General features: G+C 40.9%; 2 protein-coding genes across 2 annotated transcripts in view; both read right to left on the minus strand.

Moving 5' to 3' along the window:
• The window catches only part of LOC308659841 (cartilage intermediate layer protein 2-like), a gene marked incomplete at its 3' end in the record, with an annotated part of 31,962 nt that extends 27,611 nt beyond the window's left edge, over positions 1-4,351 (minus strand). Inside the window, exon 1 of the mRNA XM_081313865.1 lies at positions 4,192-4,351. Coding sequence (XP_081169991.1) covers positions 4,192-4,255 — 64 coding nt within the window. The 5' untranslated portion in view covers positions 4,256-4,351. The remainder of the gene's footprint in view (positions 1-4,191) is intronic.
• A 3,409-nt stretch (positions 4,352-7,760) lies between these two features.
• YJEFN3 (YjeF N-terminal domain containing 3) overlaps positions 7,761-12,387 on the minus strand; it is a gene marked incomplete at both ends in the record, with an annotated part of 30,994 nt that continues 26,367 nt past the window's right edge. The window contains 2 exons of the mRNA XM_081314296.1: positions 7,761-7,960; positions 11,803-11,953. Of these exons, the coding sequence (XP_081170422.1) occupies positions 7,761-7,960; positions 11,803-11,953 (351 nt within the window). The remainder of the gene's footprint in view (positions 7,961-11,802; positions 11,954-12,387) is intronic.

Genomic DNA, 12,387 nt, shown 5'->3' on the forward strand with positions numbered 1-12,387 from the left:
GGAGCGCACCGGAGGATGGGAAGTTAACACCAGCAAAAGGTACTCCCATAAATAATCCGGACCCATGCCATTTAGGGCTTTATAGGTCATCACCAGCACCTTGAATCTTATTGAGATAAGAAGAACCCTAGTGGATCAGGCCTTCCGGTGTGATCTAAAGACGTATCTTTTTGAACAAGCTGGCCTGGCCTGATGGGAGGGGGTTGGGTTTTTATTACTTTTAAATGCGTTTTAATCTATTTAAGAGTTCTGGGCACTTGTTTAATCTTTTTTTAATTTTTGTATTCTGTTTTTAACATGTATTGCCCTGTTCACCGCCCTGAGTCCTTCGGGAGAAGGGTGGTATACAAATAAAATTAATTAATTAATTAATTAATCTAATCTGGCATTCTCTGCCATCACACACTGGTCAAGTGGATGCATTTGGAAAGCTTGCCAACCCAGATGGGAGGCCAAGAACCCGCTTGAAATGTTGCTTCCCAGCAACCAATATTCAAACCCTGCTGCTTCTGCATCAGAAGGCAATAAACAGTTGCTATTAATAGCATTCATAGCCTGATCCTCCATGAACTTAACCAGACCTTTCCAGATGCTGCCTTTAACATACTGGCTGATAGCAAATACTATAGTTTATCATATAGAATAGAATAGAATAGAATAGAATAGAATAGAATAGAATAGAATAGAATAGAATAGAATAGAATAGAATAGAATAGAATAGAATAGAATAGAATAGAATAGAATAGAATAGAACCCTGGAGGTCTTCTAGTCCAGCCCCCTGCTCAAGCAGGAGAACCTACTCTAGTCTTTTCTTAAAAACCTCCAGTGATGGAGCGCCAACGATTTCTGGAGGTAAGCTGTTCCATTGGTTGATTGTCCTCACTTAAGTTTCTCCTTAATTCCAGGTTGCTTTTCTCCTTGATCAGTTTCCAACCACTGTTTCTCGTCCTTCCCTCTGGTGCTCTGGTGAACAACCTGACCCCTTCTGCCTTGTGGCAGCCCCTCAGATACTGGAAAACTGCTATCATGTCTCCCCTATTTCTTCTTTTCTTTATCCAAACTCAAGTCCCACAGCCATTCTCTGTATGTTTTAGCCTCCAGGCCTTTGATCATCTTAGTTGCTCTTCTCTGAATTTCCTTTTCTGTGTGCTGAATCTCCTTGCTCTGTTCTTTCTGAGTTGTTCTCTCTTTGGGGTGAGTGTGTGCAATGTGTTTCCTTTTGGGGGTAGAAGACAATCTGTACAGTGCCACCCAATATACTAACAAGTGGAGCTCTTCCCTAGAGAGCATCACTTACAAATCTTGGCAGAATCCAACATCACAGATTACCTGGATTTTATTCAAAGAGAAAGCTGGTGCTTAGGATCTTTCATGTTTTTGTAATTTATTCTACAAATATGAAACAGAATGCAATTTTACCTATTCAAGCTTAGGGTTTCTTTCATTCCTTATTGGCTGTTTTTGGCAGGTGGGTGTTGATTAATTAATTAGCTCAGCTCCTCCAACCCCTCCCTTCTGCCCACTGGGCTCACAACATCTGGTTCTGAAGAGGGAACTGCCCTCTTTCAACATGTTTTGAAGAGGCCATCAAGACACACGCAAGACTCCTTCTGTACTCTGACTTACTCAGACTTGGTACTCTTTGGATAGAACCTCAGACTAGTTCTAAAATCAGAATTTAGTACAGCGTTTTAAAAACAAAAATAACTCTCCCGAGAGAGTGTTAACCCACTTCTGGTCAAATTAAGATGGTAAAGAAAATTGGGTTCTGCCATTTGCCTATTGCTGATTCTGGAACCAAAGATCATTTATAATTTTCACACAGGTTTTTTTCCTAACAAGGGCGTTGAGTGGTTGTCCTTTCTTTGCTGGTTTTATTTCTTTGGGCAGGGTAGCTATCAAGCACAAGGAATCAGAAAATCCAGGCAGTTCAAATAAATATAAAGGTTTATTGCAAGCTTAAGCTCTCTACAAGAATCTAAATTACTAACAGACAAAGCAAATTGGCAATAGATAAGAGTCAATGGAATTCAAGTGGGCTGGAGTTAGAACTCTTGTGGGCGCGAAGGGACTGATGACGTGTTTGACCCCTCCCTCGGGCTCAGCCTGGTCACCTCCTACAGTAGCACTACTGCTACAGAAGCTATTTCCAGATTCTGCTACTTGATATATTTCCTTACATTACGCTCTGAAATGGAGCTCACTCATTGTAGCTCCCCACTTCTTCACCTTGCATCCTTCCCCCCCCCCCCCGTGGCTGTAATCAGCCACATCAGTCCTTCAGGGAAGGCCAAGTCAAGAAACAAACACTAGAGGACTAATGACATGTTTGACCCCTCCCTCGGACTCAGTCTGGTCACCTCTTACAGTAGCACTACTGCTACAGAAGCTATTTCCAGATTCTGCTACTTGATATATTTCCTTACATTACGCTCTGAAAATGGAGCTCACTCATTGTAGCTCCCCACTTCTTCACCTTGCATCCTTCCCCCGTGGCTGTAATCAGCCACATCAGTCCTTCAGGGAAGGCCAGGTCAAGAAACAAACACCAGAGGGAGTCCAGAAATGCTACTTTGTTGTAGGATAGCTTCAAAGCCTGTCATCACCTTGCTAAGGACAATATTGTCCATGGTCATTTTAAAACTTTCTCATGCTTTCTGCTTTCCCAGGGCTGAGCAATTGTTTCACCTCTTCCTTCCCTATACCAGAGCTAAATACCTCCATGCCTCGGCTATTTTTAAAGATGGGTTTAGTACTCTTTTTTAAAGAGCACTAGACCCAGATTACTTAGGCAACTTGACTGGTGGTTAAACCAGCTCATCTAAATACCTGCTTGCATTTGCCTGACCCACCACACATTAATGAGATTGGTTGTTTTTCCTGTCAGCAGATGACACTCAGCAGGAGAGGGAAAGCCTGAAATATCCACCAATTGTTTCCTTAACATCTTCCACATTAAAATCAACAAGGGCAACACTATTGATCAGCTGTGATTCTAGGGACAGAAGAGGGATCAGACTTTAGGCAGTACAAATTATGCCAGCATAGTTATCTGCTGTCTCATGGATTCAAGCTCAGAAGTTTAAGATGTCATCTGTGTCTCAATGCTCCCCTTTGCTTAGCTTTACTAAACAATCACCTGCATTAAAATCATGATGGGAAAATGACATTGAAAGGGTCTGGATCAGATCATGGGTCTGTCTTAACTGGTGTCTCCTCTGGATCAGGATACCTGTGGTTGATTTCCCCCACTACAGTATTTAAAATTTGGAACCAGACAACCTGTTCCCATGGAGGATGCATCTGACTTTTGGTATCCAGGAACTGACTCACGCAATTTAGGAAGTAATCTGCTGAAATGAATAGAGTTCTCTCCCTTTGTTTATAATAAATAGATCTAAATAATGATAGATCTAAAACTAATATAGGAGGTGATCTGCATAGAAGAGACCAGGAGATCTGTCCAGTATAGCAATCTGAGTTCATAGACTGGGCAACAAGACGCCTTTTCGAAGTTCAGTAGAATGTTCCCCTCATCCCATCCTCCTCAATAATTATTTGTCTTTATCAAGGCCATGCTTAATCATTGTATTATTAGATCTTTCTCTACCATAAATAAGGCTAGTCACCATTTCAAGTCAGCTACAGCTTGCCTTAAGGGCATATTTGCCTTTTATTAACACACAACAGCTCACTCTCATTACCTCTGATGGTAGTGCATTCTGGTCACAAATGATAGGGAGGGGCCTCTTCCTTATGTAACCTCAACTTAATATAAATGGGATTTAAAAAAACTTCTGATCTCACTGGAAAGAAAAAAAAGATTCTCTCTCTCTCTCTCATATCATCTAGCTATTACGCACAATTATCAACTCTCCATTAATTGCAGCTGCATGGTAAATTAGCCTCAGCCCTCTTGCAAACCCAACCTACCTATGTCAGAGTTATTGCTGTGGGGAAAAATAGGAGCAAGAAGGTGAGGACAGAAGACAATGAAATTAATTAAGGCTGTTCTTCTCCCTGTTCTCGCAGATTCGTGGACCGTGTTGCCATTTTAATTCCTAGGTAGCTATGCAAATTGCTAAAAAGGCTGTCATGTGGTATGGGGAGGGACAGAAAAATGTCCCCCCCCCTCTCTCTCTCTCTCCACATACACACAAATACAGGCACACATCTAGATGTACCAATACCTTGAGCCAAGACACAGATGAAGACAAAAGAAAAGAAGACAAGGGCTAATTTGAGTCCTGTCATTGCTCCAGCTTGTCTTCAGAAGGTCTTCTTTTGAGGCGTGGGGGTCAGAAAGCTTCTCTCTGCTGGTCTGGGGAGGGCTTGTAGGCTGAGATCCTGAGCTGAGCTAGAAAGATCCTAGGCTGAGCAAAACAACAGGTTTTTATAGGACTCAGCCTTCAGCCTTCATTGGTTGGGACTCCTTCTTGGATAGATTGCCTGGTCAGGAGAAATTAGAGAGACGCAGAACCCAGAGCTTTTCAACCTGAGCAGCACTTGGAAGAATATCAGGGGATTTTTCTGTTATTATTATTGTTTTTGGGAAGGCTTCAACAGAAGCTATTCTAGTGTGGGCTGCTAAAATTGGACAGAAGTTGGAAGGCAATGAAACCACAAATGAGCTAATGTGAAGCGAGGTCATGCTAAAGAGCTGTCCTGGTAGATGTGACTTTAAAATTGTGTGCAGGGTGGGAGGAGGGAAGAGACACCTTTGGATTCCTTTTGAAGTGGCAGTTAAAAGCTGTCATTATACAAACCTGCTCACCAATAGCTTTGTCTGTGGGGGGGGGGGAACTGAACACTTTTTGAAAAGTTTGTGTCAAACTATCTGGACAGCACAGCTCCATTGTGATGAATTCTCTCTGTGTTTTGCAAGGAGGATCCCTTCTGAAATGCTTCCTATCAAATAGAAGCAATAGACATAGATGATAGATAGACAGACAGACAGACAGATGATAGATGATAGAGAATTAAAGAAATACAGATGATAAACAGAGATGATAATAGGATAGAGAAATAAATATAGATGATATATAAAGATGTTAAAGATAGAGATACTGTAGATAGGATAACTAGAGATGGTAGATGTTAGAGAGATAGATACAGATGATAAATAGAAAGGAATAACAGAGGATAGATAGATAGATAGATAGATAGATAGATAGATAGATAGATAGATAGATAGATAGATAGATAGATAGATAGATAGATAGATAGATATAGATAGATAGATAGATGATAGATAGATAGATAGATAGACAGACAGATAGATAGATAGATGATAGAAATAAAGAACTACAGATGATAAACAGAGATGATAATAGGATAGAGAAATAAATATAGATGATATATATAGATGTTAAAGATAGAGATATTGTAGATAGATAGATAGATAGGTAGGTAGATAGATAGATAGATAGATAGATAGATAGATAGATAGATAGATAGATAGATAGATAGATAGATAGATAGATAGATAGATAGATAGATAGATAAAAGAGAGAACCAACATTAATATGTTACCTAAAATATAACATTATTTAATTGACGGGATCCAACTTACACCCACTGTCAGAGATAATCCAGAGAAGCAGCAGGGCAATGAATACTAGCTAAGGTCACATTAACAGAATCGTGCAAGTCTGAAAATATTTCTCCTCTCCTCTCCCTCCTTATCTCTGGAGGGTCCCTTCTGAAAGGCTTCTCACAACTCCCCTGTCTCTTTCTGTGGACTGAGATCACTTTTACATGAAAGTTGTCTAGTCTGTGGCTCTTCTCTCATCTCCCAAGATTATTCCCACGTACTGTTAGGCTCATCCTGCTGAACCAGCTGGGTAGGCAGAGACGACTGGAGATAAGCTGTCTCTCAGATAGCCCCCACCCACCCACCCACCCCAAGTCCAGATACAGGTAGTCCTGACTTACAACCACAATTGGAATCGGAATTTCTGTTGCTAAGCAAGGCAGTTAAGTTACACTCAATTTTACAACTTTTTTGCCACAATGGTTAAGCAAATCACTGCTATTATAAAGTGATTCAGATGGTCATTAAGTAAATCTGGCTTCCCCCAGTGACTTTGCTTGTTAGAAGCAGGCTGGGAAGGTCGCAAATGGTGATCATGTGATCCCAAGATGCTGCAACAATCATAAATACATGATGGTTGCCAAGCACCTGAATTTTGATCACATGATTTGGAGGATGTTGTGAAGGTCATAACATCACTTTTTTTCAGTGCTGTTGTAATTTTGGTCACTAAATGAATGATCTTAACTCGAGGTCTACCCCAAATTAAAGAGACATGGAGACACTATGAATCCTTATTTCATTCCTTGTTTGTTGTGAACTACTCAAATTCTCCAAATTCAGTTTTTACAATAGCTCCTTGTTCATTATCCCTCAGGAGAATAAGTGTTCTGTTACATCTATTAGTCTTACCATATTCCTCATTCTGGCATGAACTACACACAGATTTTGTACTGGTCTATTTATTACTCCATACCCCAACTTTATTATTTGTACAATTCAAGAAAGCACACGTTACGTTCGCTCCAACAACAACCCTTGTAAGCTCTTGAGGAAAATTTACACTCTCTGGCTCAGTTTTGGCAGCAGCTACTCAAAGCTTGACAAAGTTGCATCTAGACAAGAATCTCTACTGAATACCAAAATAAGCGGTTGGTTGCCTCTCTCTCTGGGAGAATGCAGTTTCTCTGTCATACTCATTTCAGTTTAAATCCAGAGCTTCCTTTTCCTACTTTTTGCACAGTTTAATGGCTTCTTGCTTTGCTCAACTTGACTTGGTGCTGGATGTTTCGTTAGTTGTGGTCTTAATCAGCCTTCCCACAGTTAAACTTCCAACTGTGCAATTCAGTAAATTCTGCACAAAAAGAAGTTTTGTTTTGTCTAAAAAAGAAGAAGAGAAGAGCTCACATCTGTGATATTTATGTTTGAAAAGCTCGCATTGGGAAAAGTTTACAAATCTGACATCAGGAACATTTGTGTTAACAAAGTGTTTCTCTGGGAAATTCCATTACAAACCACGCACATTAAGGTTGTGTACAAAAAATATTTTGATATTTTGGGGAGAGTTACAGATGTAAACAGATGCAAATCATCCCAAGACTGCCCAACTGAAGGATATTTCTGGAAAGCCTTTTAAAACTCCAGATAAATTAGATCCTTTTAGATTACGGTATGTGCTATTTGTAAGAACTATTCTGGGAGCCTCAAATTTATTTGCAAAAAAAATAAAATGATCACTAGATGGAAGCAAAAGTCTTTTTCCATCTCTTTACTTGCAGATTATAAAAAAAAATTGGCTTGAATTTTACTGGGTTTCATAACAGTTATTTGAAGAGGAATTTATGTGTGTGTCTTTTAATTCACGTTTTCCAGAAGGGTGCCATTAGGTGGCTCAGTTGTCTGAGCATTCCCTTTCTTCCAAATAGATTTGCCAGATTTTTTTTACAATGGATTAAACAATACTATTATACATTCCAAACCTTAGATATGGAACTAATTAATACTGGGGATCTCATTTTGATATTCAAGAGAAGCAAACCAGGGAGTTCTCAGCAGGGCCAAGATATCCAGAAGCCACAAACTGCTGGACGATTCCAAGCTCTACAGCAGGGGTGTCCAACCTTGGCAAGTTTAAGAGCTGAGGACCTCAACTCCCATGGCTGGCTGGGGAATTCTGGGAATTGAAGTCCACAAGTCTTAAAGTTGCCAAGGTTGGACACCCCTGCTCTACAGAGAAACCACACACTCTGTGCCAGGGTATTCTGGCAAATTCAGTTCAAATTTTTTCTGCACATCGTAGGGGAGGAAGCGCCCAGCCACCAGGTGGTGCTTGCCCATAAATCTTGTGGCACATTGCTTTGGGGCCGCCAGGGAGACCAGAACATCGGGGCTGATGCCATCACTGCTGCCCATCTCCACATCCCAACCTGTAAAGAAAGAGCAAAAATAATGCAAAAAGCAGGAACACCCCCTGATCTGAGTTCTAATTATCCAGATAGTCCCAGCGGGGGTGGGTGGTGGGGGTGGGTGGGTTGTTCTCTATTTTTCTTTCAATAATTCATTTTTGCAGCTTTAATTAAAGGAAACTCTAGGTGCTAAAGTTTTGTTGTACTATTGGCCTTTGCACATCCCACGTGGGGGCAGACCTTGACAGTAACATCCGTCAGACAGTAGAATTGGTGATTGCATGGAATGGTTTCTATCCCTTCACTGGAGATTTTCAAACAGAATAGCAGGGATGGTGTAGTAAGGCGTGTTTCAACCTTGGTCATTTCCAGATGTGTGGACTTCAATTCCCAAAATTCCCCAGCCAGCTTGTTTAAAAACAGACCAAAGCTTTGTGCCGATGGATATCACATTTCTTGTTCCATTAATTTAACTTCAGTTAAATTAAGTTCTGATTATACCACTGTCAGTGGAAAGAAATTTGAACATTTAGGGGGGGGGGGGAGAAGTTTATTCCCATTCATGTCTCGTCTGCCTGTTTGTTCTTCCACAGAAGAAATTCCTTCCCTTGATGGTGAAAGCAGGTTTTAGGCTACTGCACTCTCTAGACACAGCAAAACGTGTCTGAAGATGACATCATGTCTCATTTTAGGAAAACTGATTCCTTCTTGCAGCAAGCTCTGCCGTTCAAAAGAACTGCCTCTTCAGACAGCCACCGCAGATGCCAACGAGCCAAGCTGGAACTTGGCAAAGGGATGGAAGGAAGAAGTGGAAAAGGGATTAAAATGATGATGAGGGAGAACCAGGGAATGTCATGTTTTGAAAGAACAGGGAAGTGGGGATGGTGATTGGGAAGTGGGGCAACATTAATAGAGGCTCCATGTTTGTGAAATTTATCCTCTCAAGCAGTTTTCCTCCTACCTGGTATTCAGAAGTGTTCAGACTACTTCTCAGAATCTCTAGCCAGCACTGAGCATTTTGTCCTAATGTAATGTAATGTAATGTAATGTAATGTAATGTAATGTAATGTAATGTAATGTAATGTAATGTAATGTAATGTAATGTAATGTAATTTAATTTAATTTAATTTAATTTAATTTAATTTAATTTAATTTAATTATGGGACTTATATGCCGCCCTATCTCCCAAAGGACTCAGGGTGGCTAACAACAATAAAACAACAATAAAAACAGTAAATACAAATATTAAAAAAGATTAACTTTACAAAGCCCCATTAATTATTTACAAAACCAATAAAATTAAAACAATATTAAAACCCCCATCTTCAGTCCAAGTCGGCCAGTTGGAAAAGGTATGTCTTTAGGTCGCGACGAAAGGACTGGAGATCTGGGGCCATCTGAAGTTCTCGGGGGAGCTGATTCCAAAGGGCAGGCGCCCCTACAGAGAAGGCCCTCCCCCTGGGGGTCGCCGGCCGACATTGTCTGGCCGACGGCACCCTGAGGAGACCCTCTCTGTGTGAGCGCACAGGGCGATGGGAAGTCGTTCCTGGCAGCAGACAGTCCTGTAAATTTAAATTCTTCCACATCTATCAAATGACATTAGTGAATATGGCAAAACTGAAATTCCATGTACAGGAGTAGTCTACCATCAGTTTTCAAACATTTGGGACAAATGATATTTGTCTTCATGTCACTTTGGATTATTATAATGAGGCTACTCTTGAAGACTATCAGCTGGCCCAGAAGCAGTGGCCCAAACATTTAGGGATACCTGATGATTTTTTTTTACTGCAATTCAAATTGTCACCTTTAAAGCTCTTTATTGTTTAGGATCTGATTACTTGCAGGACCACCTTCCTCCAGTAGTTTGTGCCCAACCTGGAAGAAGGGCTTCCTTTAGCTCCTAATACATAAGCCTTTAAAGCAGGGGTCTTCAAACTTGGCCCTTTTATGACTTGTGGACTTTGACTCCCAGAATTCCTCAGCCAGCCTGTCCACAAGTGATAAAAGGGCCAAGTTTGAAGACCCCTGCTTTAAACTGTTATCTTTCCATAAAATAAATAAGACTGGTTGTTTTACCTGAACTTCAGGTTCTGAAGTGTTATTCTTGTTTCAGCAGGATATTGAATCGGTATATGAGTTATGTTCCTTGGTGTTGAATGACTTATATAGGTATATCGTACTTGTTAGCTTTTAACGTTATTGTTGACTGGAAATCTGTATGCTACTTAGAGTTAGACATGAGAGGAACACCAAACAGATAGTCCTCAATCTACAACCACAGTGGGGACCAGAATTTCTGTTGCTAAACAAGGTAATTGTTAAGTGAGTGGTGCCTGATTTTTCAATTATTTTTCTTTGCAATGGTTGTTAAGGGAATCACTGCAGCTATTAACCAAACCCGGCTTCCCCCATGGACCTTGCTTGTCAGAAGCAGGCTGGGAAGGTTGCAAATGGCGATCGCATGGCTCCAGGACACTGCAATCATCGTAAATATTTGCCAGTTGCTGAATTTGGATCACGTGACCATGGAGAGGCTGCAACAGTCATAAACATGAGGACTGGTTGTAAGCCACTTTTGTCAATGGCATTGTAAGGTGAAATGATTACTAAATGGATGGTCGTAGGTAGAGGAAGATACCAGAAGATAGGCTTAAGATACAGAAGGATCTGGACAGACTCGAACACTGGGCACTATCTAACAAAATGAAATTCAATGGTGAAAAAAGTAAGGTTCTACATTTAGGCAGGAAAAATCAAATGCACAGGTGTAGTATAGGTGGTACCTTGCTCAATAGTAGTAACTGTGAGAGGGATCTCGGAGTCCTAGTAGACAATCACTTCAATATGAGCCAGCAGTGTGCTGCAGCTGCCAAAAAAGCCAACACAGTGCTAGGCTGCATTAACAGAGGGATAGAATCAAGATCAAGTGAAGTACTAATACCACTTTACAATGCTTTGGTAAGGCCACACCTGGAATACTGCATCCAGTTTTGGTCACCACGATGTAAAAAAGATGTCGAGACTCTAGAAAGGGTACAGAGAAGAGCAACAAAGATGATTAGGGGGCTGGAGGCTAAAACATATAGGGAACGGTTGCTGGAATTGGGTATGTGTAGTTTAACGAAGAGAAGAGTGAGGGGTGACGTGATAGCAGTGTTCCAGTATCTCAGGGGCAGCCACAAAGAAGAGGGAGTCAAGCTATTCTCCAAAGCACCTGAAAGCAGGACAAGAAGCAACAGAGGGAAACTAGTCAAGGAGAGAAGCAACCTAGAACTAAGGAGAAACTTCCTGACAGTTAGAGCAATTAACCAGTGGAACAACCTGCCTCCAGAGGTGGTGAATGCTCCAACACTGGAAGTTTTTAAGAAGAGACTAGACAGCCATTTGCCTGAAATGGTATAAGGTTTCCTGCCTGAGCAGGGGGTTGGACTAGATGACCTCCAAGGTCCCTTCCAACTTCTTCTTCTTCTTCTTCTTCTTCTTCTTCTTATTATTATTATTATTATTATTATTATTATTATTATTATTATTATTATTATTATTATTATCGTATAAGCCTAGCAAAATGAATGAATGAATGAATATGGCAGCAAAGGGCGGGATGGGCAATTGGGACATAGCCACCTACTTCCCAAAAGACCAGCTGGATTGAGCTCCAAGAATCTGAAGAGGCTTAAATGATTGTAGTACCTAAGTGGGACCCCCACCCCCTCCATTATTTAATGTCCAACAAATGGCTGCCCATCAAAAGCAGATACCTAGGATAGTGGCTGCCTCCCGCTGCTTCATGGCAGGGCCAGCTGAATGCAAATGGCTGAGTTCAGGGGAACAAGGGGGGATCAGAGCTCCCATCTACACACCTGATGGGACATCCAGGCTGACAAGAGGAATCCGAATTTGTTTGAGAGTGGCCAAGATTGTGCAGTAGGGCTCGGACAGTTCCCCCAGGCTGTCTTCTACGCCAAGCATGGCATCAACCACCAGGTTGTATGCATCACTGATTAGCTGAACCTGCCAGAAGGAAAGGAAAAAATTGTATTCAGTGCCATATTAGCCTTCCAAACTCTTCCATATTATTTCCTAAACAAGCTTACTCTGAATTCATTGTGCAGGGTTTTTTTTATATATAAAAAAAATGCATCCAGTTTTATATTTAGCCCTTTGCACGGGAAACTTAACATCTGTTTCTGTTTGTTTTCTTACCTTCACATTGCGTTACATTGGCTACATTACAAATAAATTCTGATATCACTGTTAGCATTCAGCAAATTTCATTTCAGGAATGTCATCACCAAGCCAAACCTGAAATCTCTCTCTTGGGCCGTGGTATCACTATATGTCTATTGCATTGTAACATCTCATGGGGAAGAGAGACTGTGACAACTCATTACCCCAAATATCTTGAATTCCTTTGCATTGATAAGAAGATCTGAAGACAAAATGTA

The sequence above is a fragment of the Vipera berus genome (genome assembly GCF_964194415.1).
Source record: "Vipera berus genome assembly, chromosome: 1".
Lineage (NCBI taxonomy): Eukaryota > Metazoa > Chordata > Lepidosauria > Squamata > Viperidae > Vipera > Vipera berus.